The sequence below is a fragment of the Lipomyces chichibuensis genome (assembly GCF_038497645.1).
Source record: "Lipomyces chichibuensis strain CBS 12929 unplaced genomic scaffold V1513scaffold_1, whole genome shotgun sequence".
In the NCBI taxonomy this organism is placed as follows: Eukaryota; Fungi; Ascomycota; class Lipomycetes; order Lipomycetales; family Lipomycetaceae; genus Lipomyces; species Lipomyces chichibuensis.
Genome location: NW_027117453.1, coordinates 719,613 through 742,626, shown reverse-complemented (window position 1 = coordinate 742,626; position 23,014 = coordinate 719,613). Strand labels below are relative to the sequence as shown.

At 47.3% G+C, this 23,014-nt stretch overlaps 10 protein-coding genes across 10 annotated transcripts; 6 read left to right on the top strand and 4 right to left on the bottom strand.

Annotated features, from left to right (window-relative positions):
* Window positions 1-473: 473 nt before the first annotated feature.
* On the top strand, window positions 474-2,965 carry V1513DRAFT_435489 (UTP--glucose-1-phosphate uridylyltransferase family). Its single transcript, XM_066896634.1, has 4 exons — window positions 474-715; window positions 908-1,003; window positions 1,267-1,343; window positions 1,394-2,965. Exons 1-4 carry the CDS (start codon window positions 653-655, stop codon window positions 2,679-2,681), a joined length of 1,524 nt encoding a protein of 507 aa, XP_066756659.1. The 5' UTR covers window positions 474-652; the 3' UTR covers window positions 2,682-2,965.
* Window positions 2,966-3,092: 127 nt separating this feature from the next.
* Window positions 3,093-4,787, top strand: V1513DRAFT_435488 (WD40-repeat-containing domain protein). Its single transcript, XM_066896633.1, has one exon. It carries the CDS (start codon window positions 3,300-3,302, stop codon window positions 4,572-4,574), a length of 1,275 nt encoding a protein of 424 aa, XP_066756658.1. The 5' UTR covers window positions 3,093-3,299; the 3' UTR covers window positions 4,575-4,787.
* Window positions 4,674-6,930, bottom strand: V1513DRAFT_408032 (uncharacterized protein). The gene is made up of 2 exons (XM_066895666.1): window positions 6,156-6,930; window positions 4,674-6,098 (listed from the first exon to the last, which is right to left on the bottom strand). The coding sequence occupies exons 1-2, from the start codon at window positions 6,509-6,511 to the stop codon at window positions 4,862-4,864; spliced, it is 1,593 nt and encodes a 530-aa protein (XP_066756657.1). The 5' UTR covers window positions 6,512-6,930; the 3' UTR covers window positions 4,674-4,861.
* V1513DRAFT_435486 (major facilitator superfamily domain-containing protein) lies at window positions 6,931-8,866 on the top strand. The gene is made up of 3 exons (XM_066896632.1): window positions 6,931-7,244; window positions 7,296-7,424; window positions 7,478-8,866. Exons 1-3 carry the CDS (start codon window positions 6,997-6,999, stop codon window positions 8,721-8,723), a joined length of 1,623 nt encoding a protein of 540 aa, XP_066756656.1. The 5' UTR covers window positions 6,931-6,996; the 3' UTR covers window positions 8,724-8,866.
* A 129-nt stretch (window positions 8,867-8,995) lies between these two features.
* Window positions 8,996-12,448, top strand: V1513DRAFT_435484 (uncharacterized protein). The gene has a single exon (XM_066896631.1). It carries the CDS (start codon window positions 9,068-9,070, stop codon window positions 12,077-12,079), a length of 3,012 nt encoding a protein of 1,003 aa, XP_066756655.1. The 5' UTR covers window positions 8,996-9,067; the 3' UTR covers window positions 12,080-12,448.
* Window positions 12,449-14,263, top strand: V1513DRAFT_435483 (FYVE zinc finger-domain-containing protein). Its single transcript, XM_066896630.1, has 2 exons — window positions 12,449-12,743; window positions 12,810-14,263. Exons 1-2 carry the CDS (start codon window positions 12,613-12,615, stop codon window positions 13,900-13,902), a joined length of 1,224 nt encoding a protein of 407 aa, XP_066756654.1. The 5' UTR covers window positions 12,449-12,612; the 3' UTR covers window positions 13,903-14,263.
* V1513DRAFT_435480 (uncharacterized protein) lies at window positions 14,171-15,769 on the bottom strand. Its single transcript, XM_066896629.1, has 2 exons — window positions 15,491-15,769; window positions 14,171-15,436 (listed from the first exon to the last, which is right to left on the bottom strand). Exons 1-2 carry the CDS (start codon window positions 15,686-15,688, stop codon window positions 14,327-14,329), a joined length of 1,308 nt encoding a protein of 435 aa, XP_066756653.1. The 5' UTR covers window positions 15,689-15,769; the 3' UTR covers window positions 14,171-14,326.
* V1513DRAFT_482230 (Bud-site selection protein) lies at window positions 15,758-17,631 on the top strand. The gene is made up of 2 exons (XM_066900386.1): window positions 15,758-16,251; window positions 16,305-17,631. Exons 1-2 carry the CDS (start codon window positions 15,872-15,874, stop codon window positions 17,497-17,499), a joined length of 1,575 nt encoding a protein of 524 aa, XP_066756652.1. The 5' UTR covers window positions 15,758-15,871; the 3' UTR covers window positions 17,500-17,631.
* On the bottom strand, window positions 17,476-19,628 carry V1513DRAFT_435478 (uncharacterized protein). Its single transcript, XM_066896628.1, has 2 exons — window positions 18,597-19,628; window positions 17,476-18,533 (listed from the first exon to the last, which is right to left on the bottom strand). Exons 1-2 carry the CDS (start codon window positions 19,488-19,490, stop codon window positions 17,673-17,675), a joined length of 1,755 nt encoding a protein of 584 aa, XP_066756651.1. The 5' UTR covers window positions 19,491-19,628; the 3' UTR covers window positions 17,476-17,672.
* A 558-nt stretch (window positions 19,629-20,186) lies between these two features.
* V1513DRAFT_372627 (uncharacterized protein) lies at window positions 20,187-22,591 on the bottom strand (the record flags this gene model as incomplete). Its single annotated transcript, XM_066894784.1, has 4 exons — window positions 20,187-21,903; window positions 21,952-22,196; window positions 22,249-22,300; window positions 22,365-22,591. The coding sequence occupies 4 exons, from the start codon at window positions 22,589-22,591 to the stop codon at window positions 20,187-20,189; spliced, it is 2,241 nt and encodes a 746-aa protein (XP_066756650.1).
* Between the last annotated feature and the right edge of the window lie 423 nt (window positions 22,592-23,014).

Sequence of the window (23,014 nt, the reverse complement as noted above, 5' to 3'; positions counted from 1 at the left end):
GATCCTCTAGAAAGTGAGCTAGATGGGCACCGCGTATTTGCCCTAACCCAGATATGCCTAATGCACGTGAGAATGGTGCCTGGCTTCCTTCCAAGATTGGAATGGGTTACCCGGACCAGATGGATAGAACAAATATTTGTAACGCTGGAGATCCTGTTGCAACGGCAGAAGAAATTTGAAGTACCGTCGGTGGCTTGCTGACAAGGACAGGCCTCATGAGTGGTGGATTGCTAGCCTAAATTCGTTGATGTTGTGAATGTATACATAAGTTAGATATATATGATATAAGCATTAAGCTGCCCCTGGCTGCTGCTTTTTGGTTGCTTCGTGGGTTACCCGGAGTGTTGGGTGATGGTCTGTGTCCGCCTTGGCCTAGAAGGACTGAAGCAGCAGCTTGAGCCAGCGATGGACGCACGCCTCGTGTTCAATTTTAGCGTTGCCGCTGCGCTTCACGCCAACGCGATTGTGTGCTACATTCAAAATAACAATATCGCTTCGTCTGCCCTTTCCCACTGTGACTACCCCGCCCACCCACCAACCCACTACAACCATTATATACATATCTACTTCAGATCTCCGCTACAACCTTCTTTCTTTATTTGTCTTCGTCCTCGCCCCAAAAAGCTTTGCGCCTCGATAGTCTCCAATCGCAATGGCCTCTATAAATGGCAATACCTCCTCTGAGCGTAAACACGCAAAGAGCCAGAGCACCTTCGTAAGTACTCTAATATTATTTCCGTTCCTGATGTATCTGTTATTGTTAATGCAGCCATGTTTGTTCGCACCATTTCTTTTCCTGAAACAGACTCTTTATCTTCTTGCTTGGTGACATCATACCCGTCTACTCCATTGCTAACTTGTTATGTGCGCGCCTACGCTCCTGCGTTGCGCGGACTTTTGTGTCTAGCAATTCGAGAACACGTCGACTGCAATTGCCGCCAGCCAAATGAGAAATTCACTCAATAAGCTCGCCGACACCGTCCCCGATCCGAAAATGCGTAAGGTATGTCGTTCTGTCTCGATGCCGTCGATTGTGTCCGGTGGTTTGCTAGAGATTGGTATTAGCCGGTTTGGCAATGCCGTTCCGCTCGTCGTTAAAGCAGCTTCGGAGAACCTCAATTACTCCATTCATGCGTTTCTGCAATGGATCGCCTGTGTGTCAATGCGGCTCGGGACCTGGTTATTAAAATTAGGCACAGTACGAACTGCACACAATCTCGACACTTTTCCGTTTCATACTTATTGGCACATTCTAACTTTCTACAGCAATTCGAGACTCAGATGGATGCCTTCTTCTCTCTCTTCCGTCGCTACTTGACCGACAAGGCCAAGGGAACAGCTGTGTAAGTCTTCCACTAATTGACTACTATTCAATTAGTTCTAACAAGATCAGTGACTGGGACCGAATCCAGCCTCCCAATCCTGAACAGGTCATTGCCTACGACGACCTCCCTGACAGCGTTACTACCGAGTTCCTTTCGAAGCTTGTCGTTCTCAAACTTAACGGTGGTCTTGGAACTTCCATGGGTTGTGTTGGCCCAAAGTCAGTAATTGAAGTTCGTGAGGGCCAGTCATTTTTGGACTTGTCTGTTCGACAGATCGAGTACCTCAACCGCAAGTATGACGTCAACGTGCCTTTCGTTCTCATGAACTCCTTCAACACCGACGATGATACTCAGTCTATCATTAAGAAGTACGAAGGCCACAACATCGAGATCATTACCTTCAACCAGTCCCAGTTCCCCAGAGTGTACAGGGACTCGCTGCTACCTGTCCCTAAGGATATCAATGCTCCTATTGACTCATGGTATCCCCCAGGACACGGAGACTTATTCGAGTCTCTCGAGAACTCTGGAGTTTTGGACGAGCTTCTTTCTCGCGGAAAGGAAATCCTTTTCGTCTCCAACGCTGACAACCTTGGTGCTGTCGTTGACTTCAAAATCTTGTCTCACATGGTCGAATCAAAGTCCGAATACATTATGGAGTTGACTGATAAGACCCGCGCTGATGTTAAAGGCGGTACTATTATCGACTACGACGGCTCTGTCCGGCTACTTGAGATTGCCCAGGTCCCAAAGGACCACACAGAAGACTTCAAGTCCATTAAAAAGTTTAAATACTTCAACACCAACAACATCTGGATCAACCTCAAGGCAATGAAGCGCATCGTGGAGAACAACGAGCTCCAGCTCGAGATCATTCCTAACTCGAAGACCATTTCCGTCGGCAAGGGCGAATCAGACATCAACGTCCTTCAACTCGAGACAGCTGTCGGTGCTGCTATCCGCCACTTCAAGAGTGCACACGGTGTCAATGTTCCCCGTCGCCGCTTCCTTCCGGTTAAGACCTGTTCTGACTTGCTTTTAGTCAAGTCTGACCTATATTCGCTATCTCACGGTACCTTGGAGGTCTCGCCTGGCCGATTTGGCCCTGCACCTCTTATCAAGCTGGGAGGCCATTTCAAGAAGGTCTCAGATTTCCAGAAGCGAATTCCGCATATGCCCAAGATTGTCGAGCTCGACCACCTTACCATCACCGGTAATGTCAATCTCGGCAAGGGTGTTGTATTGAAGGGCACCGTCATTATTGTCTGCTCAGACGGCCAGAAGATTGACATTCCTAACGGAAGTATTCTGGAGAACGTTGTGATCACCGGCAACCTGTCTATATTAGAGCACTAAATAGGCGTAATCATGGCCCTTTGAGTCTATTATATCTATTTCGTTTAATGACTCTTCAAGCTTTAATGCACCTGCAAGTATTAATGTACCCTCCATTAGTAACACTGTTTTTGGTGAAAACGGTATTTCGTTGAACTTGTAATTTATTAGTTGGTATTTTGTTGCTGGCGGGTGTTGAAAGGAACGTGATTGCGTGTCGATTAATTTCCCTAAAAAATCACAGTTTTGTATTAGGTATACAGATACTCTATTTCTATCAAATTTCAGAAGATAATTTCATTTCATTCTTGCCGCTAGATAAATACGTTGAATTTGTTGCAGTGTGTAGACAACAATGCTTAGGCTGGTGCACATTTAAATTCCTTCACGGTAGGATGTGGTATTTCGCCACAGCACAGCCGCACTGACAACGAAATATCGTAATTTCTCATGCTCGGGAAGCAAAAAGTTTCGAAAGGGAAGTTGATCTGCCGGATAATTTTTATGTTCCCCTCAACTTTCCTTTTGCGCCTGACAAAAGAGCGGTACTCGACGAGTGGCTAATTCGAGTTTACAAATTGTCTGGATCGTTTTGCTTACATAGACTTGAAGACGAATCATCTCATTGTCGTTCCAATCATGAACTACGACGACCATACCGGCATCCCACTGGACGAGGAGGAGACTTATCTCGACGCAAGCGCAGCCCTAGACATTATCCCCGATGACGAGAACGAAGAAGACCACCCGATGTCCGACATCTCCGACAACGACGAGAACGAACCCGACGCAAACGACGACGCAGAAGAAATAGACATGTCCAATAACTCGCTGACATACTTTGACAAACATACAGATTCAATTTTCTTAATCGGCACGCATCCAAAGGTACCACTTGTTATCACTGGCGGCGGTGACGACACGGGGTACGTATGGACTTCGAACTCTGTACCCCCTAAAGTTGTCACGCAGTTGTCCGGACACACTGATTCGCTGGTGGCGGGTGGCTTCTCGCCTGATGGAGAATGGCTAATAACCGGCGGTATGGATGGTAGGGTGCGGATATGGCGTGCTCGAGCTCGGGGGCAGAAATGGGAATTCAGGGATTCTGTGGAAGAAGTTGAGGAAGTTACTTGGGTAGCGTTTCACCCTACTCAGCCCCTTTTCGCCTTTGGCGCGAATAATGGCTCGGCGTGGGTGTACAGTCTGTTGCCTAAATTTGAACATTTATCCGTATTGTATGGACATAGCGGGTCATGCACAGCAGGCGTATTTATACCAGCAGCTTCTCCCGCCACCGAGGGCGGCGAAGAAGAAATCAATCTCCTGACTATCTCGGATGACGGAACGCTGATCTCGTGGAGTATACCGACAGGAGTGCAGAATTATAAAATTTCGCCTGCGCAGTTCCATTATGAAGCCCCGTGGGTTAATTTAAGCTTGCATCCCACCGGCACATCCGTCGCGGTCGGCGCCGCGGATGGCAAAGTCGCGATCGTGGGAACGAGGACCGGAAGTATCATCGCGACTGTGGACGTGCTGGGCGCGACTGGAAAGACAGACATGCCGGAGGAGGAGCGATCGGTCGAGGGAATCGCTTGGTGCGAGGTCATGAGCGTTTTAGCTGTCAGTCTCGTTGCCGGTGTCATTTGCATCTTTGACACTGGATCCTGGCGTGTCCGGAGACCTTTGGAAGTTGGCGAGGCTGTTACCAAGGTGGAGTTCATCCCTGGAACGGCAGAGTTGATTAGTAGCTCCATGGATGGCACTGTCACGAAATGGGATGTGCGATCGGGAGAGCAGCTGTGGAAGGGCACAGGTCATTCTAGCGGTGTGCTTGGATTCGCTTTAGCGGATGGTGGACGGACGATTATTACAGCATCGGACGAAGGTGTTGCGTTGATTTACAAATAAGTCGTGTACAAATATATATATGCTGGAATAGGAACTGTGATTGCAATAGTAGTTTTGCGGTCCTTAAATCTTCAACAAACCTATTCATAAATATCGTCAGTCCAAAGATGAATCATTGTCTATAAATTGATTTATTTATTCCTTGTCTATCGGTTACGTTAATAATTTTATATGCCGAAATGCAAGCACCATGAGCCAAAGCATAGAATAATCCCACAACTTCACGATAATACATAGCTGACTATACATTAAATCAAATCAAATTATTTATTCGTGCATAAAATAATTTATAACCCCTGCCCAATAGTGGTTGTCATGGACCATCCTTTGATAGTGGAATACTCCCAATTCCATCCTTTCCATATCCCGGTCTTCACCCCACCACCCCAACCGGCGCGCCGAAACGACTCTTCGTCTGAGAGTTTCTGTCCGTTCAACCCCATCGCGTCAGGATCAGGTACCCACAGGCCCCATTCTCGCGCAAAAATCGCGTCTTTGCCGACGCATCTACTCGCGTATTTAATTGTTAGGCCTTTATTGCAGCGGTGGTCATTTAGTAAGTCGATTAGCCATTCACAGGTGTACGAGGATACCGACGACGCAGTAAAAAAATCTGTGAAGCACGCAGTTTCAAGGTTTGGAAACAGTATGGGCTTATGCTCCGCTGGCGGTGGTGGAGAAACAAAAAAAACGGATGGGGTGCTTGTTGACCGCGACGAATTAATGAGTTGACTTGGGACTCCAGTCCGTGGCTGGATTAGCGTTGTGGATTTCGATGGAGATGAGGGAGCCGAGGAGGCAGGAGAGAAGAGTGAGCTGCTTGATCCAGCTGGTGGTGCAGGTAAAACTTCTGAGGTTGGAGATGTTGGAGATGAAACTGAAGGTGGTTGCGCATGATTCTCGGATGATAAATGTGAACTTGAAAGTAACAATGAATTCGAACCTGCTGATGCCGGAATCGTGGATGAATGCACTATCAATGGCGTCAATCGATCACTGGTGGACGCCGCGTCTGGCGTCGACGCTGCCGCTTGGATTTTATTTGCTTGAATACTTTCGATTGAGGTTGAAGGATAGTATGCTGATCTGAATTCGAAACATACAGCCAGATTAACGTTTTGTAGCTGCAGAAACTTTAGGTTCTCAAAATTAAAGTAAAGCAATCTGCTGATTCGTCGCTCGTAGACACAATTTGACGTACACGAGAGCATATGAGCACGGTACACAAATTTGCGGAGATTTGAATATATGCCGACAGGAATGACCCGGCCCTGGTCAAGTGTGAATTCTTGAATACCGGGAGGGAGGAAATCCATGAACATTGGAGGCATCACCAACGTGTCGAATACGTTCCAATGAAAACACTCAAGCATAGAGTGCTCTGATAAGGCATCGAAGAAGTGTATAAGGAAATTTGAAAATGCAAATATCAGATTGTTGCGGTAGTTTGGAGTGATAATCCTCGGGTGCGCAACGGGATCCGGATCTCGTATTGACACAGCACGAATAAACGCTCCAGTCGATCTAAATATTTCGCAGTCAGCATGTCATTCGCAGGTAACGACAACAGATATCACGTACCCTCTTACGACTCTGAGCAATTGTTCGTGAGTATGAGTCACCTCCGTGACTCGTAACGTAAGATTTTGATATAAAATCGGAATAACAATAAAATTGAATCTCTTATTCACTCTTGCCAAATTATTCAAGTCTCCATAATCCGTCGACGACCGTGACGACGAGCTAGTTGTTGTGACAATACTGACACGCTTTGGGCCATCGAGCACGGGCTTCGCGCTTAGTCTATTAGTCTTAGTTTTGTCCAGTGAAAACATGTTCCGCTTCAACGGCAGAGGAGCTGATGTCGAAAATGGGGGGACAAGATGTCCCACGATTTTCTCTAGCAACTCGTCTGGCAACGAGTCAACTGGCGCCATTCTGATGTCGATCAATATCCACCGCGTTCCAAGTCTGCTCGCAGCCTCTGCCGATACCGATATCACTTGCTAGTTTGAATAATTCATGGACGGCATATCACAACCGCAAAAACAGTAATATCCTTCATATTGGGATTGTGACTAATGAAGTCAGTTCCGGGAGTTCCAGTTCTGATGAGTCGTCTGGGAACGAGTTTATGTGCCACGTCCTCAGGGAGCGATTCCGATTGCTGTTTACCCAGCAGAGGTGTTAAGATTTAGTAATGCGGCGCTTCACTTAGCACTCAGCTTTGGCTCGTGCGCCATTAGTCGCTATCAGTTGCTGCATGCTGAAACCTTAATGGACCACTGTCATTGAGTAGCCTTAAATGTGGCAATCTTGTCAATACCCTTACCCATGACACCTACTTTGTCTCGGGCCTTGCTCCCACGAGCCCGAACAGCTCTCTATACACTCGCACGTCAGCTATACCCAGGACCTATTGATGGTGGTGACGGATCCACTATTACGTCCTGATGAGGACCGGCTTGCGGCAGCCACAGGAGGCCATGTTTCGCTGGCAGACCTCCTGGAGCAGCGAGCCAAGCTGGTCGCTGACGGCGGAATGGCGGCCAACGAAATGTCAATTGTGGACGATGGTATTTTAGATGATGATGCACGCTATCGAGGACTCGCAGCTCGGAGAGTGAAAATTAAAAAAGCCATTACATATGCCTCAGCATTATTAAGCTGGTAAGTACCGACCTGACCTAGCTGAAACGTTGTTGCTTAAATAGTCCTTAGCATCTGCGCCGGATCTATCATGATTTTCTCGTTATACGCTCCACAATTTCAGACGCATATGGGGTATTCACAAGTGCAAGTGAACCTGCTATCCATTCTTGGGGAAGCAGGAATGTATCTCACAACACCGTATGTGATTTTGGTATCTATTACTTTATCTGTACACATTGACTTATGTTCAGAATCGTTGGTATTTCCGCAGACGTGTACGGCTCAGCAGTCCTTTCCTTTCTTGCGGCAATGTTATTTGGAGTAGCGTATGCTCTAGCGGCGTGGGCGTACGCTGCTCAACTCCCCTACTTCACAATGATGATCTCATTCCTTCTCATTGGCGGTGGCACATCATGCATGTACTTCGGCTCTATCACCGCGTGCGCGAAGACGTTCACCTCAAACCGCGGATTAGCACTAGGCTTGCCGATTACAGCATACGGTCTCTCAAGTTTATGGCAATCACAAGTCGCTGCAGTGTTCTATATAGATAGACAGTCTGGGGAAGTGCGAGTGCCAGGACTATTCTCATTCTTCGCCATATTCTTAGCTACAATCGGGCTCATCGCTACGGTTGGGTATCACTTTGGATATAAACCTGACGCGGTAGTTTTGTCCGCCAAGGAACTACAACCTCCATCGATTAGGCTTTTGCCAGATGAGGAGGCTCCATTACTCGAAGATAGCTTACGTGCGCATAATGGAAGTAGTATAACTGCAGAAGAAGAAGACAGAGATGACGATGGTGACTCTAAGACCATTGCGCTTACACGAAGCCAGATGGTTCTGGCTTTCGCCAAAGATTGGACAGCCTGGGGAGTTGCACTGGGTCTATTCACAGCTATCGGGCCGGGCGAAATGTTCCTCAATAACATGGGTAGTTTAATCCGGTCATTGTCAGCACCTGGTCCTTCCGCTGCCACCAACATTTCTATTTTATCATTCTCGTCCGCATCGATGCGAATCATTGCTGGTGTTGTCTCCGATCGTATTTCTTCTAAAAAAGGGCGAAGGTACAGTCGCATGTTGGTGATGCTTTTCTTTACAGTACTTTTGGTCTTCGGTCACTTCTTTGTTGGACTGGGTGGTCTTCAAGTCAGCAATGGCTGGTGGTTTTGGACCGTAAGCATTTTGCTCGGTGCAGGCTATGGTGCAATTTTTACCCTAGCGCCTACCATAGTGTCGCTGGTATGGGGTGCGGAGCGATTTGGCATGATTTACGGTGTATTGTTCGTATTTCCTGCCATGGGCTCAATCGTCTATGAGCTCATATACGCTGTGATCTATGACTACCATACGCACGGTGAACGACTATGTTACGGATTGAACTGCTATCAAGACACGTTTTTGATCACTGGGACGAGCTGTGTCATTGCCGTAATTACATGGATTTGTGTATGGAGGTTGGGATGGCGGAGACGAGGGTTATTTATCTAGGAGGACAATTTAGGTAGATTATTATAGACACGCATTGCAACTTGTAGAGGCGTCGTGTCGTTACGTGTTTCATTATTTCTAATTGTATATGTACATAGTCGTCAATGTTAGAAATGTAAACTACAGAATTCTAAACGTCAAAAGCTGCTTGATTAGAGTTACCATCGCACAACAACGTATTGGGTTAGGGTTAATTCATGCAAACCTTAACTGTTGGGAAGTCACTCGGGCAGGGTGAGTTAAAATTTACGGCGAATTTACAAAAGTTTGAAGCAATGCATCCTACTACACCGAGTTGTCCATAGATCAATCTCTTCGAGAATTCCGCGGGGAGAGTGTAGACCATGATGAGGCCACTGGTGCGCATGTGCACCAGGCAATCAATATGGGCACATTTGTCAGACTCGCCAGGTAAATTCAACGCGTCATTTGCTCGTCTTAAGCAGTTTTCCAGCTCCGAACATGACTTTGTTCGAGGTCCTCGAGGACAGAAAGCCCTTCAACGAGGAGCAAGTCAAGGACAAGGATCGGTTGAGGATTTGTCAAAGATTTTGACGGACTCTCCGATATCGAAGTTACCGACAGTCGAAGAGGTGGTCAAGACTGACACTTCAAATCGGGAGCTGATCGACGGTATTATAGGTCGCATTGAGCGGCGGCGGGATCGTCTTGAGCATCTAGCGGAGCTTTCACCTTTGTACGACGATCCTCCAGATATGACACGAGCGCGACTTTTTGGTGAACCTGTGCGAGAGAAAAGGGTCACTAGGCTCGAAGTCGGCGATCTCGTAGCGGATAACGAAGGGCAGCTTGGGGTAATAGTGAAGATTGTTCGACGGGGCGCGTTTACAAGCTTTATACTGCTTACTACAGCTCGATCTCTTCGTCGTGTGACTGCTTCAGCTATAGAATTTGCTATTAAAGAGTTTACGCCGGAATTCATTGCGCGGAATGCTATTGTATATACACCACTGGATGAGAACGATGCGTTGTTCGAAGGAACGGCAATGGAAGATATCTCAGCGGAAGATCGCAAAGTCACTGAGTCGTCAAAGGTGAACGCGATAGTGGCGCCTCCAGCTGTTAGTCGATATGTTTGCCAACCGCTACGGCTCTTCCAGAGCGAAGTTTTGAGGTTGAATTCCCGAATAAGGAATCTAATAGCACAAGCTCATGATGATCTGGCCGCGAAGGACGACTATAGGATATACTCATTGTTTGAAATTTGTGATCATATTATGAAGAAGTTTGCAGTTGACAAGTCATTGCTGAACGTGTTCTACTACACCGTTTTGTTGGCATTGGATGACGACACGGTTAGATGGACACGTACAGGTCGCAGACGGTATATGCATGTTATGTATAGCGCGACTAGTGTCTCAACAGTCGAAAAATATGAAAAGGGAGCTGAGTATTTACGTGACATCAATGGCCCGATTGCTCAGGAGTTTATTCAAAAATCAAGACGGCTGATCAGGTATTACCGAAGTAATACATCTCAGGGGAAAATCAGCGAAGACGTGACTCGTGTCCACAGCGAGCTGCTCGGAAAGGACGTCGCGTTCTATCATCCAGACGTCACATTCACGGAAGAGGAGCAAGCTATTATTGAGGTTGTCAAGCATTTTGTTTTCTTGTGCTCTGCACATAGAGAGGACCAGATGACGAGAGCGATCGTTGGACGCTTTGTACGAGAAGTTGACATGTGGAATGATCTGACGGTCGATCACGTCGTGGTATATCAGTATCTTTATGAAATTGGTGTATTTTCGCCGTGGTATAACACAGCAATGCTGAATCCACTCGATAGATTACCTCTGGAAGATCCGACGAAACTGAAATTCAAGGCGCTAGAGAAAGAAATGGACAACAAACTAGTCACACTACAGGATTTAAATTTTGAGGATTCAATGAATGGTCTTCGATATGACTTTGGCGATTTGCCAGCGTACTGCATCGACGGCTTCGGAGCTGAAGAGATTGACGATGGCATTTCAATTGAGTACATCGACGGTGGCGAGGAATGCTGGTTGCACGTTCATGTTGCAGACCCATGTGCAGTCGTGCATCCAGATCACCCTATCGCGATTGAGGCTTCAGATTGTGTTGAAACAATATACGGGACGGCCTTCAGTCGACCTATGGTTCCTAGGGCTCTTGCGACTGTCTCCGGTTTAGTCATCAAGAATGGATCAGATTATTGCAGAGCGTTAACATTCTCGGCTAAGGTGAGAACGTCGGATGCGACACTGCTTGACGTTATGGTTCGACCTTCGATCATCAGAAACGTCAAGTCTCTGATTTATGATGATGTAGACAGGGCGATGGGATGGAAAATGGACTTCAGTGACGAGGGACTTCCGAAACAATTTCAGTTACCGCCAAATTCCAGTACATTAGTGAATTACGGTACAGCTGACGATCTCACGCCGGACGACCGAAATCGGCTCAACGAAGCCTATAGAATTTCTCGGCGTCTTATCTTACGTCGCGCGAAAGAGCGCGCCAGTGTGCGTCCATTTTCATTTGCGTCTCTCAGTGTGTCGTCGCCTCCCACTATCAACATCTCCGATGTCAGCACAGAGCGTCCATTGTATTATTATCCTGAACTCTCACCGCAGGTCAATATCTCTTATTCGAATGTTGTCTCAAGGTACTTCGTCGCTGAGCTCATGATTCTTGCGTCGCGAGTGGCCGCACGCTTTGCGACAGAACGAAATATTCCATTGCCCTTCAGAGTTCAGGACCAGGTCGAAGGCATATCTTCACGCGAAATGCTGACGGATGACGACTTCACTTCTCACGGATTCCAGAAGCTAAAGTCGTTATTTAGTCTTGGAAGCGTACCTACGTTTTACTCTACAACTGCAGGTCCGCATTTTGATCTTGGCGCTAGAGACGGATATACTCGAGTTACCTCTCCGCTTCGACGGTATCTTGATATGGTTGCGCATTGGCAGTTAGAAGCTAGTATCAAAGGCGAGACCTTACCATTCAGCGAAGAAGATATCAAAAATATTGTCACACAATGTGAGACGAAGCTTGCAATTAACCGGCACATTAGTTTGTCCAGTAGCCTCATGTGGATGGGAAAGGGCTACAAGGAACTCGGCGAAAAAGCACAGCTGAGATTGACATGCTTTCTTCTTGATAATTCTCAATATCCAGACGCCACTCTTGCTTATTGCCTTGAGGATATGTCCCGTGTGGATGTAAAGTTTGGGCCGTCACAAAAGCTTAAAGCTGGGACATTTGTTGTCTGTAACGAAATCGAAGTTGTCGATCCCGTTCGAAAATATCTTTTGTTGAAAGCACCGGAAGTACTAACCGAAGAGAACGTATTCACGTACGAGTAATAGAAGAATGACATTTCAAGTTTATTATCACCTCTATGTACAGATTATTCTACAGTTATATTAGTAGACTTTTTGGGTGGGCTTTTGTTGTATATACTCACATGCGAGCATGACTGTGCATAGTTGATTTGAAATTCTCTTGTATATATTATCGCGATTTTGGGCCGGGTGTATATAGGACAATATACTCATACAGACGGATTATTAATATCGAGATGGGGTGAGCCAGCACAAGAATTAGAGTTCTACGCTAACTATAAACGGTTTAGGATGCTTGTGCCGCTAATCCAGAAACTGAGTAGTTAGGGCAATTTTGTTCAGGTTTTTGGCGATTGAAGGTACCAACACCGCCCGGGCCGCCAGCTGACTGAAGCTGGCAGTGAATGATGATTGACTCCGCAACGGCCGAAGATACGATGTTCGTGTAAGTCTGCGGTCCTTCACTCTATAAATCTCCTGCAGCAGCCCCTCTGTCCCAGACATTCTGCTTCTCGTTTACCGCCACAACGTCCGTCGCATTTGCAAGCTCCGCCATGCCGCCAGCGGCGGAGAGGCCAGGTGCTGAGGACGCCACCATCCCACCATGGCAGGCTGATTCCGATGTCTCTGGCTGTCCCATATGCCAGCAACCGTTCACGTTTTTCTATCGTAGACATCATTGCAGGTAAATGAGATTGACTTTTGTACGAAGTGACTCGTTGTATGACTAACTATGGTCGTGTCCAAATAGAATATGTGGTCGCGTGGTCTGCGGTCAGTGTTCCAGCTCATATATCCCGTATCCTCCAGGAACATACGTCCTCTCCCCATATCAACGATACTCAGGGCCTGCAGGAACGCTTTTGCGGACATGCGATGACTGTATTCGAGAGCCTGAGTCGGCATCAGCCTCGGCATCGTCATATTCCTCCTTCCCGTCAGCCGATGCTGTGTCACGTACCTTGCAATTCCCTTCGATATTGTATGCACAATCGCGAGCCCCCCACGCGAGCCCACCTTCATCGCTTTTCTCCAAAGGTGCCATTATAACTACAAGTACGAGCCCTTCAGGCCCCTTCTCGCAATCTTCCGCTGCCTCGTCAGATTTCGTTCCGCGTCGCACAACTAGTACCAGCTCCCGACGTCTACACAGCCGGCACAGGATATCGCAGTCATCCCTATCGCAAAGTCCATCGCAACGGCTCGAAATTACCGCAATTCCCCCTATTTCACCATCCGCATCCTCTTCAAATCAGACTGTCATCGCGCAAACATCTCTACCTGAAGTGAAATCGGCCTCTAACCGACTCACATCTGCGTTCCGTTTCGTTGGCTACGGTGGCAGCAGATCTTCCAGTGACCTTGGGCCAATACCGTCTGCCAGCACAAGTGGCCCCATCAATAGCAAAACATCAACAGTCGAGTCGACTGTACCGATCAATGCATTGTCGCAGATGTCTTCTCATGGCCGCACCGGTTTCCGGCTACTCCGACGTGAGGAGGCAGACGTTGATGATGACGATGAGGATGCCTGCCCTATCTGTGGTTTCAAGCTGTCCAAGCTCAAGGCAGAAGAGGAGCGGGAAGCTCATGTCAACACTTGTCTAACCAATGCCACATTCAACGGATCGCCGGATCAGCAGAGACGACGGAATCGCATGGTTGTATATAAGCTTCCGGAGTCACAAGTCGGTAAAGAATGCGTTATCTGTTTCGAAGAATTTGAAAAACACGACTTGGTTGCCAGGCTTGAATGCTTATGTGTATACCACCGCAAATGCATCAAAGCTTGGTTTGAGAAGAAGGGAGTCGGTGAATGTCCTATTCATACGGTGCAAACATGAATGTCATTGCAACTTTGTTTACTTGCGATATTTCATGTGCTATTTGTTTGGCTCTCCTTTTGTGCCTTGGCCCTTTCTCGTCTATATTTTGCTTATATTAATGTTTATTTTTGGCATGGCGCGCGGTAATAGTTGTATTCATTAGTTATGTCTCTTTTAGTTCATGGCGAGCACTGATTCCGGTTTCTGTCATTCATGATATTTTCTGCTTTTTCCTAGATATCATTGCCATGTATTTAACTCCTTCTGGAGTATTTGTCACGGTTTTATGGATATATATATGTTGATTATTTATTAAAACGGTATATGCTTGCTTCGGATCGTGATGTTCTATTAGCATTTTATGCGATTTAATGCGCCTTTAATTAATTTATAGTAGCTCGTTGAAGCTATCTCTGAGTCACAAGTAGTTCACGTGACTTAATTACCACCCTCTCCACGGGATAAAGACATCGACCACGATATCGTTCTCGACAACATAGTACCACTGATACATCGACGACGTAATGCAACTATGTTGAGGGAGGAGTATGACTCTGTCACCAGGAGTCCACGATTTGGGGATTGTAGCATCGTCCAATGGTTCCTCAAGAACGTTCTCAATGTTCTCAGACCTCTTCGTAATTATGCCGTGCTCTTGGCTCACTCTGCCGACTATCCATCGTTCACCCGACACTCTCTGGCCCTTGACTGTGGCAATCCCTGGTATTCTTCCTGGTTCCCTCGCGAGTGCCAGCACGCCCGCGTCAATCAAATACTCGTTCCGGTCGGAATAATATGTGATAACCTCCGCAACCACTCTCCCAGCGATATTCGAAGGCGAAACGAGACTAGTAGCAACCTGCTGCATATCAAGCATCGCATAATTTCCGGCATGAATTTCCAGATCATCATTCTCCATAATTTTTGTAAAAAGGTTCTTTGTCATTTCAAATGCCTTCGCAGACGTATGCGCTGTTGGCGTGGCACCGACAGACAACACGAATCTCCGTTGTAGGGCTTCTGACGTTGAAAGTATCGACCTCGCGAGTGCAGAGGCTTCGCACACGCTCCGGACTTCTTTGTCCAAGAACTCGCTTGCAGAATCAAAGCTTGTAGACGAGTAGCTGCCACCGGCATGGGTATAGAACCCGTACAAGCTGATATTCTCTGCAATAATGGTTTGCTTGATGACTTCGGTAAGCTCAGATCCGGCGATGGTTTGCCCTGCACGATTATCACCAACATTAATCTTGATAAATATCAACCAGGGTAAACCGTAGTCAGGATGACGTTTTGAGTAGTCTCTTAAGAATTGGAGTTGCACCGGTGAATCGATCATCAGTCTCAGCCTTGCACCAAACTGATGCAACTGCTGGGCGATTCCTGCCAGAGTCCGAATTTTGGACTTCGTCGGTGGAATACCATATAGGATATCTTTCACTGTGCCATCTTGGACGAGTGGTGCGAGGCCGCGGATTTCACTGATAGTTGAAGCAACGACAGATTGATGCTTGCGGCCATTGTCGAGTTGTAGCCTAACGATTTCGGCTGTCTACTTTTCAATTATGCCATTATTTCCTAGACATCCTGAGAAGCAAACTAATACCTTATGCGTCTTCACATGTGGACGAAACCGTAGATCAGGACTAATAGCTTCAAGACCATCTAGCATTCGCCGGCAATTATCCTTCACTACATTCAAGTCGACAATGAAGCTCGGCGTTGGCAATTGCTCGATGCTGGCGTGGTTATATGTTTCGAGCAACATCTCTCGTTGCTCGGATAGGCTGATGGTGGGCTCCATTATCGTTCCGTATTTTTGAAGGCCAAATAGGGAGGTAAATGATGTTGCTTCTCCGTATTTGCAAGCTACATGAGGAATTAGTTATGCGGGAGAAGTTGGGAGGTTTCTCACACAAAAAGCCGCACCGAAGTTTTCATCTGTATCCTAGTTCATATCAACATTGCAATTGGTCTCCAGGACAAAATGGCAGCTGTATCCAGTACTTATATGCAACCTAAGCGAAAGCGAGAAAATGTACTATGGGAGCTAGATCTACTAGAGTCCAAACTTGCAAAGGGATCAAAGAAACCTCGACTGGTAAGGACCAAGTTAGCTGTCGATCGCATCAACAGGAAAATCAAGAAAGTCCAACAGAATGCCACCAAACTCAGTGAGGAAAGAAAAGACACGGAAGTTAAAAGCACGGAAGAAAATGCGGAAGTATTGGCGAAACGTGCGTTGGAGTTAAAGAGAAAGCTCGTTGAGAATAGAATTTATTATTGGATCAAAGAGTTGGGACGCAGTTTGAAGAAGGCGAAGCCGTTTGAGACACAGAGAATCGTTCGGAAGTTGAAGGAAGCCAGGTAAATATCTGTCACTATTTATCTGACAACAATGATTAACAACGGATTGTTAGGACCACAAACCAAGAGGATGAAATCTTGAAGCACGAGCAAGAATTACTGGTCATCAAGGTGCTTGATACGAACGGAATTGCACAGGCACACTTGTGGAAACGACTGCGAAGAAACCGATTTCTATACGCGTCACAGCTTCTCCCTAACTCACCGCCCAATATCGAGACGGACAAGTCTGAGAAAGGTGAAGACAAACCCGAGCCCGAACTAGCTGCAATAAAGCAAGATATTATTGCTCGCTTGTTTAAGACTAAGACTGTTCAGACTGTTGTTGCGGAGGCAGTAGACGGTATTGTCACAGCAGTCGAGCTGGCGCACAACTCGCTAAATAGCAAGAAAGAGACAAAAAGTCAGGGGCAAGTACGACAAGCACCTCAGCCAGACTACGCTGACGAAGGGAGCAATGTCGAAGACAGAGATGAAGTATCGGATAGCAACGACGAGGACCAAGGGAGCGACGAGGTGGATGGAGATCACGATGACGACGATAAGGAAGGATCTGAAGACGAAGACGAGGAAAGCTCGTCGGAAATTGACATATCGCAATACGAAGGTCTCATAGTCAACGAGAGCGATGAGGGCGAGACTGAGGGAGATGCAGACGATGAGAATATTGACTACAATGAGATATCCGACGAAGATCCAGAACTACAGTACGGGAGCGATGGACGAGAAGAAAGTGTTTCGCTTCTAGAACCCGCTATCAAGCAGGCGAAGTCTAGAACGGAACCATTTAAAACAAAAGTTGAAATACCAAAGACAGATGTCAAAATGGCCCAAACTATTGTTCTTCCTTCGCTCAACGTGGGCTACATCTCGCCATCTGAATCCGATGACGACTTATATGATGAGGAACATAATGCAAAAAAGGGTCCCACGACACATCGAAAGAATCGCCGAGGTCAGCGCGCTCGTCAGAAGATTTGGGAGCAGAAATACGGTAAGAATGCTGCTCATCTGAAAAGGAAGGAGCAGGAACGGACGGAAAAGGAGCAGAGAAAACAAACGAAAAGACGGGAGCGCCTTGCTCAGCGAGGGCTGCAGGCGATAGACAAAGTCACCGATTCTGCCTTTAATGACCAGAAATCGGAACACCAGGCAGTTGAGAATAAGCCGCTGCATCCATCTTGGGAAGCACGACAACAGAAGAACAAACATATTGATTTTAAAGGGAAGAAAATCGTCTTTGAATAAAATGTATCATAGATCCGAATCTATCTGTACAATCGTGAATGCATTTTTGGTGCGATCAATCGCGTTGTTCATAAATTGTCACAAACTTGTATTATTATTTCAAAAACCAATAAAAACAGCATTCTCACCGATGTAGTCTAATCACGTAATGAAATTTTTACTTTCACCGTGTGTCAGGCCCTGAGCTCGGAATTTAAAGAATCCACATTTCTCTCCAATTCTCCAAATATCTGACGCATATCCGCCATATTCTTGTCCGCAGTGGCCTTCTCGGATTCTAATACGGTTGCCAATGCTTCCAATTGGTTGTGCTGCGCGAGAACATCTTGGAGCTCTTGCTTTGTTTCCGAGAGCTGACGTACAAGCTTTTCGACCTCTTTTGAGAGACTCTCGTTACTAGCACCGAGGATTGTGTTCTGTTCACCTTGACTCTCAATGGTGGCTGTAAGTACTTCGACTTTCGTTTCCAGTGCTGTTATTAGATCCTTCTGCCCTGGCTTCTTGGCTTCCAAATCGGAAATAGTCTTCTTGAGAGAGGAAATCTCAGTGTCATTTTGCGCAGAAACCCTCAAGGTCTCAAGTTCCTTCTGGAGCCCATCAACGTATGCTTTATCTCTCCATCCATCGTACGATTTGGCGAGTTTTTCCAACTCTGCCTTCCTAGCTTCCTCCATATTTTCGACGGTCGTATTAAGCTCTTCCTGTAGGCTCTTGATGACCTTGGAGTTTCCTTCCAACTCTCGTTCGCGTAGGTTGATCTGCTCCTCAGCTGCTACCAGTTTCTCAGAGAAAACGGCGACTTGATCTTCATGTTTTTTCGTGTATGCAGATAGTTCGCTCTGCAAGTTTCCTATCTCAGTTACATGCATTTGATTGTTACTGATTAATTCGTTCTGCAATTTCGCAATTGCAGCGTCATGTTTCTCGTCTGCAACTGCTAATTCCTTCTCCAGCTCAGTAATTTTTTGTTCGTATTCACAACATTTCGTTTTCAAGCCGGCAATATTATCCGCTTGCTGCTGGATTATGGAAGTCTAATACGAGATATTGTATCAGTATACCACTCAAACCACCACTCCACACGACTTATGACTGACCGAATCATGTAGTTTCTTAGTAGACGCGTCCAGCTCAGCGGATAACTCCGACATCTTTTTGTCCCTCTCGATTGTGTCCGCGTCATCAGTTTTGTCTTCCATCGCATCAGTCTTGTGAGCACTTCCAACAGCCGCAATAACTAGTTCTTCTGCCGTATTTTCATGGTGTGGTTTTGCAGCCTTTGCCTCGCGCTCAGCAGTTAGACCACCCGGACCTTCGGGCTTAATGTGCACAACCTCATTGCGAAGTGTACGTACTGCCTTATCTTCACGCGGTGTGTGCGCGAGGGGTTTACTCCCTGCAATAGAAGACAATCTTAAAGAGCTAGCAGTTGACTCGGCGAACGGCCGGGCCCCAGCAGATTTCGTCGAAGCTTTTTGCACAGGTCTGATCGAATTCCCCACAGCCGACGGAGCAGATGCTCGTGGTCTAGAACGAATAGGAGGGCGGGTCTCGGCATTTCGCGGAGCGGAAGCATGCGCTTTTGATGCCTCCGTCGGCGCGAGAAGTCGGGAAGGGGGATTGAACGTCGTTGTCCTCTCGCGAGCCGATGCCGTCGCTGCAGAGCTGGTAGTCGTACGTGCCGCGCTGGCTGCGGTAGATCTCGTCAGCGAAACAATTCTATCTTGTTGTCGAGACGATGCTGACGATGGCCGCTGGCTGGCAGCAGCCGCTATATTTCTTGGGCCCAAAGGAGCAGGTTTCTTCGTCTTCATGTGCGTTGATTTGGAAAGACTGTGTGTCGGCACCGTCGCTGCAGGGCCTGGAACGGTATTATCAGCACTAGCGTTAGACTGAGCAGTGCCTGAGTCGGCACTGTTGGTTGCTTCCGCAGCGGTCATCTCTACAGGCAAAGCAGTCGCTCCTCCTTGCTCCGTGGCCTTATTTTCCATGATCCTGAATCGAAAAAGTGAAACTGCGACACACTAATACCCCAATACACCCAGTCAATGTAAGCTAATTTCTGTACTGTAACTAGTCGAAAGCAATGGAAACTCTGGTTGGCTTGTTTACGATCCGGGTACGGCTTGGGACGTTGTTGAAACCAAGCCGTGCGGCGGGTGGGGTTGGGGGCGTCGCAATTTCTGCACGTAACGCGCGGTCATGTGATCTTCTGTTGAGCCCAGGACAGTAACCAGGGGAGCTCCCTCTTACATTTTATTTATTCAAGTCGCTGATAGATTTTTCTGTTAAGAATTAGGGATATCAAATAATTAAACATTTCTTGAGAAAATGCTACTCGCTAGCGATTATTCTTCACTACCCCTACAACATCGTTGGCCGTTCCTTTGTGAACTTCGCTCTTTGCAAAAATGAATATGTTAATCTTACACAATTAAATATGCATGATTTTAACGCGACTAGAAAGCATTGTGCAAAAGTAACAGTTTGCCCGGGTCACCTAATTTTGCTTTTAAAAGGCCAAGGCCAGAAGAAATGAGTGCATCAATAGTGCTGTTAAAGGTATACATGTCTATGATGTCTATATATCTAGTTACGGTAGTGTACAGGATCCCTCTCAGCTTCTAAAAGTACATAAAATAAGCATCGTAAACGGGCTAATTCGGCGAAGTTCAACAATTGGGTCCTCATAACACTAACTGGTCAACACTCAAGTTCTCATCCAGATCTCTAATCTTCGTGGCAACCCAAGTGCTCGCGTACATATTCGTCCTATCAATACTTTTGTTCTTTTCTCTAACCTGAGCGGCCTTGCATTTGAATCCCTCGGCTTCGTAAACAGAGGTATACCACGGGTGCTTAGACGCTGACCGGAAGAGGACGCGACCACCGACTTTCAAGGCATGGTTCAGCGACCTGATTTCCTTTGTAGCCTCGACACCGTCCTGGTCGAACCAGTCCATGTGGTCCATCACGATTGCAATTGTGACGGTATGCTTTCGTATTCTCGCGACCACGTCCACGATCTCGTCAGTGTGAATTCTGATGCCATCTAGTGCTCCGGGTTTGGCCAGTCGTGTGTATGAGTCCTTTTTCAGGTACGAAGGACAGTTATTACTGGTGTAAAAGCCCTGAATACACAGAAGATAGAAATAATTATCTTCTGCAATGAGGGATCGTTCGATCAATGGGTCCAATGTGTCTGTGATGTATGTAAGGAAGTCGCCGGAGCTGCTGGAGATCATCTCAGCCTGGTGCTGAGGCACACCAAGCGCCTTCCACAAGAAAAGCGGGTTACGGAGGATAATAGAAGCAACCCAGGGATTAATCATTGCAGGTCGAATCCTTTCTGTCCAGATCATCTTCTGCTCGGTGATTGAGGTCGCCTTACAGAGCTTCTTGACATCCTCAGTACATCCGGCGAGCCAGAAAACCCATTTGGCTATCCGAATGGCCCACCGTGTCGAACCAGTGTCGTACAACCCTTTTTTGCTCGTGAATGTACTCTTATTGCGCATCCAGTACTGGAGTGCGTGCGATGATAACTTAGGCGCAAGCTTGGAAACAAGAAGGTTAGCAAAGTCGGGATGTCTACCTTCGCCAAAAAGCTTCCAGATATCAGCGTAGTCCAGCGCCAAGAAAGCAGCCAGTTTGAGCTCCAACAAGTGGTTTTGGCACGGGTTCAAGTCGACGCAGTGAATTCTATGGGGCGGGTTAGGCATGGACGCGTAAGCAAGGATATTGTCTCCAGCGGAGGTGATCGCAAGGACCGTGTCCGTCGGCTTAAACTTCAAGATCTTGTCGTCCTCACGCGGATCCTCCCAAGTGAAGGCGTAGATATACTGGCCAGCGAACTGGTTGTACTTCGGGTGACGCTCATCGTAAAAGATACGCCAGATCTCGGACTGATAGAAGAAGCTCGGTAAGGGAAAGTTCCTCTGGAGATTGATGACGGCAGCTTCGTAGCCTTTCGAGCGGACGGTGAGGTCCTCTTCGCTATCGATAACATGCATTTCTGGCGAGCCATTGACGGGAAGGAGATAAGGAGACTCAGTTGCCAACGCGTTAATCTTTCTGGCAAGCTCGGAATCACGTCGTTTGAGACAGCCCAGCCAAATATAGTACGGAATGCGTCCCAGAAGATTGTTTCTCGAGTTAACGCTCTTGATAGTACCAAACTGGTACTCAAGGTAATCACGTCGGGAGGAATCGAGGTAAACACGGTCAAACTCGAACCACAAACGCCAGAACGTACGTGAAAACCAGTTGACATGCCTAAGAAGCTCGCCGCCAAGGTTCGTTCGGCCGCAGAGAGTAGCGGTCGATTGAGCGTAGAAGTCGACGACAGCAACGATACCGTTGTTGGAGAGGATTTTTTCGAGACGATCAATAACGGCGTAGAACCTTCGAGGTATCAGCATAATTGAAAGCTAGTAGCCAGACATGACATACATAGGGATCATAGACAGAGAGTATGACATAGTGATCAAATCCGCAGCCTTGATATTCTCCGGAAGACTAAATGACGTGGCATCGGCGCAAACGACGTGGACATTCGACCACTTCTTAGCGGCGAATCGTTCGCGTGCAATCTTGCAGAGAGACGGTGACAGGTCAATCAAGTAGATGGCTTTGAACTCTGAAATCTTTTTGTATTCATCCATCCTTTCGATATTCCAGCCGGTACCGCCGCCAATCTATAGTCGGTCAGAACTCGCGCTTTGTCAACAACGGAGCTAGAAAACTCACGTCGACCCAAACAGGCTGAGGAAAGCTGATATGGGAGGCAGAGAGTTGCAACCTGTGCTTAGCGTTAGCATTGCTTGTAAGCGGTGGTCTGCCTTTCACCATATTAAACCACTCACATGGTCTCGCGGCCCTGAAGTAGCTTCGAGCGCGTGATGTCGTAAATAGAAGCCTGGCCCTGATAAAAGCTCTCGAGGGCAGCCTGCTGGTCACGAGCATCTGAGTTTTTGCTGATGGGCTTGAGGAAGCAGTTCCAGGCAAAGATGAGTATACTCTTGGTGTAGGTATTGAGGAGCATCATAGCCAGGCCGAGGAGGCCGGCAACGACAGCGAGAGTAGCGTACATTGTGACCCGAGAGATGCTAAGCTGTTGAAGCTAACTGACAGTCGGGAACAGTTGAGGCAAGGCTGGTCGGCCAAGAGAGTAAGGAACGAGTAACAGAGCGGGCAGAGTAATCAAAAAAAAAATCTGTAGACAGCACACTAGAAGGCAGTGTGGATCCCTATATAGAGAATGGGTATTGTTCGGGTCGGGCGAAATGCTCCTTGCTTCGGGAATAGGGACGAGGTCGCGAGAGAGAAGTTGGGCACCGGCCAATGCTAGTTTGCAAGCCGAGCCCAGCCTGTGTGCAGCATAGTTGTTGAACAGCGTAAAGTAAGCCATTGACGGGGCCAGATGGCCGCAGCACTCGCGAGTGTCGTGGCCGATTGATGCACTCTCGTTGGCGATGATAAGTTTCTGCTGGAGGCCCCAGGCCACGCGTCGGCC

What these genes read in the sequence shown, in the direction of transcription:
- V1513DRAFT_435489 (XM_066896634.1), top strand. Translation starts at nt 653, where the DNA reads ATGGCCTCTATAAATGGCAATACCTCCTCTGAGCGTAAACACGCAAAG. An exon ending in CAAAGAGCCAGAGCACCTTC is followed by an intron (nt 716 to 907) that starts GTAAGTACTCTA and finishes TTTTGTGTCTAG; the next exon opens with CAATTCGAGAACACGTCGAC. An exon ending in AAGGCCAAGGGAACAGCTGT is followed by an intron (nt 1,344 to 1,393) that starts GTAAGTCTTCCA and finishes TAACAAGATCAG; the next exon opens with TGACTGGGACCGAATCCAGC.
- V1513DRAFT_435488 (XM_066896633.1), top strand. Translation starts at nt 3,300, where the DNA reads ATGAACTACGACGACCATACCGGCATCCCACTGGACGAGGAGGAGACT.
- V1513DRAFT_408032 (XM_066895666.1), bottom strand. Translation starts at nt 6,511, where the DNA reads ATGGCGCCAGTTGACTCGTTGCCAGACGAGTTGCTAGAGAAAATCGTG. An exon ending in TTGCTCAGAGTCGTAAGAGG is followed by an intron (nt 6,099 to 6,155) that starts GTACGTGATATC and finishes CGAAATATTTAG; the next exon opens with ATCGACTGGAGCGTTTATTC.
- V1513DRAFT_435486 (XM_066896632.1), top strand. Translation starts at nt 6,997, where the DNA reads ATGGTGGTGACGGATCCACTATTACGTCCTGATGAGGACCGGCTTGCG. An exon ending in GCCTCAGCATTATTAAGCTG is followed by an intron (nt 7,245 to 7,295) that starts GTAAGTACCGAC and finishes AATAGTCCTTAG; the next exon opens with CATCTGCGCCGGATCTATCA. An exon ending in GGAATGTATCTCACAACACC is followed by an intron (nt 7,425 to 7,477) that starts GTATGTGATTTT and finishes ACTTATGTTCAG; the next exon opens with AATCGTTGGTATTTCCGCAG.
- V1513DRAFT_435484 (XM_066896631.1), top strand. Translation starts at nt 9,068, where the DNA reads ATGATGAGGCCACTGGTGCGCATGTGCACCAGGCAATCAATATGGGCA.
- V1513DRAFT_435483 (XM_066896630.1), top strand. Translation starts at nt 12,613, where the DNA reads ATGCCGCCAGCGGCGGAGAGGCCAGGTGCTGAGGACGCCACCATCCCA. An exon ending in TATCGTAGACATCATTGCAG is followed by an intron (nt 12,744 to 12,809) that starts GTAAATGAGATT and finishes GTGTCCAAATAG; the next exon opens with AATATGTGGTCGCGTGGTCT.
- V1513DRAFT_435480 (XM_066896629.1), bottom strand. Translation starts at nt 15,688, where the DNA reads ATGGAGCCCACCATCAGCCTATCCGAGCAACGAGAGATGTTGCTCGAA. An exon ending in CACATGTGAAGACGCATAAG is followed by an intron (nt 15,437 to 15,490) that starts GTATTAGTTTGC and finishes ATTGAAAAGTAG; the next exon opens with ACAGCCGAAATCGTTAGGCT.
- V1513DRAFT_482230 (XM_066900386.1), top strand. Translation starts at nt 15,872, where the DNA reads ATGGCAGCTGTATCCAGTACTTATATGCAACCTAAGCGAAAGCGAGAA. An exon ending in CGGAAGTTGAAGGAAGCCAG is followed by an intron (nt 16,252 to 16,304) that starts GTAAATATCTGT and finishes ACGGATTGTTAG; the next exon opens with GACCACAAACCAAGAGGATG.
- V1513DRAFT_435478 (XM_066896628.1), bottom strand. Translation starts at nt 19,490, where the DNA reads ATGGAAAATAAGGCCACGGAGCAAGGAGGAGCGACTGCTTTGCCTGTA. An exon ending in CTAAGAAACTACATGATTCG is followed by an intron (nt 18,534 to 18,596) that starts GTCAGTCATAAG and finishes ATCTCGTATTAG; the next exon opens with ACTTCCATAATCCAGCAGCA.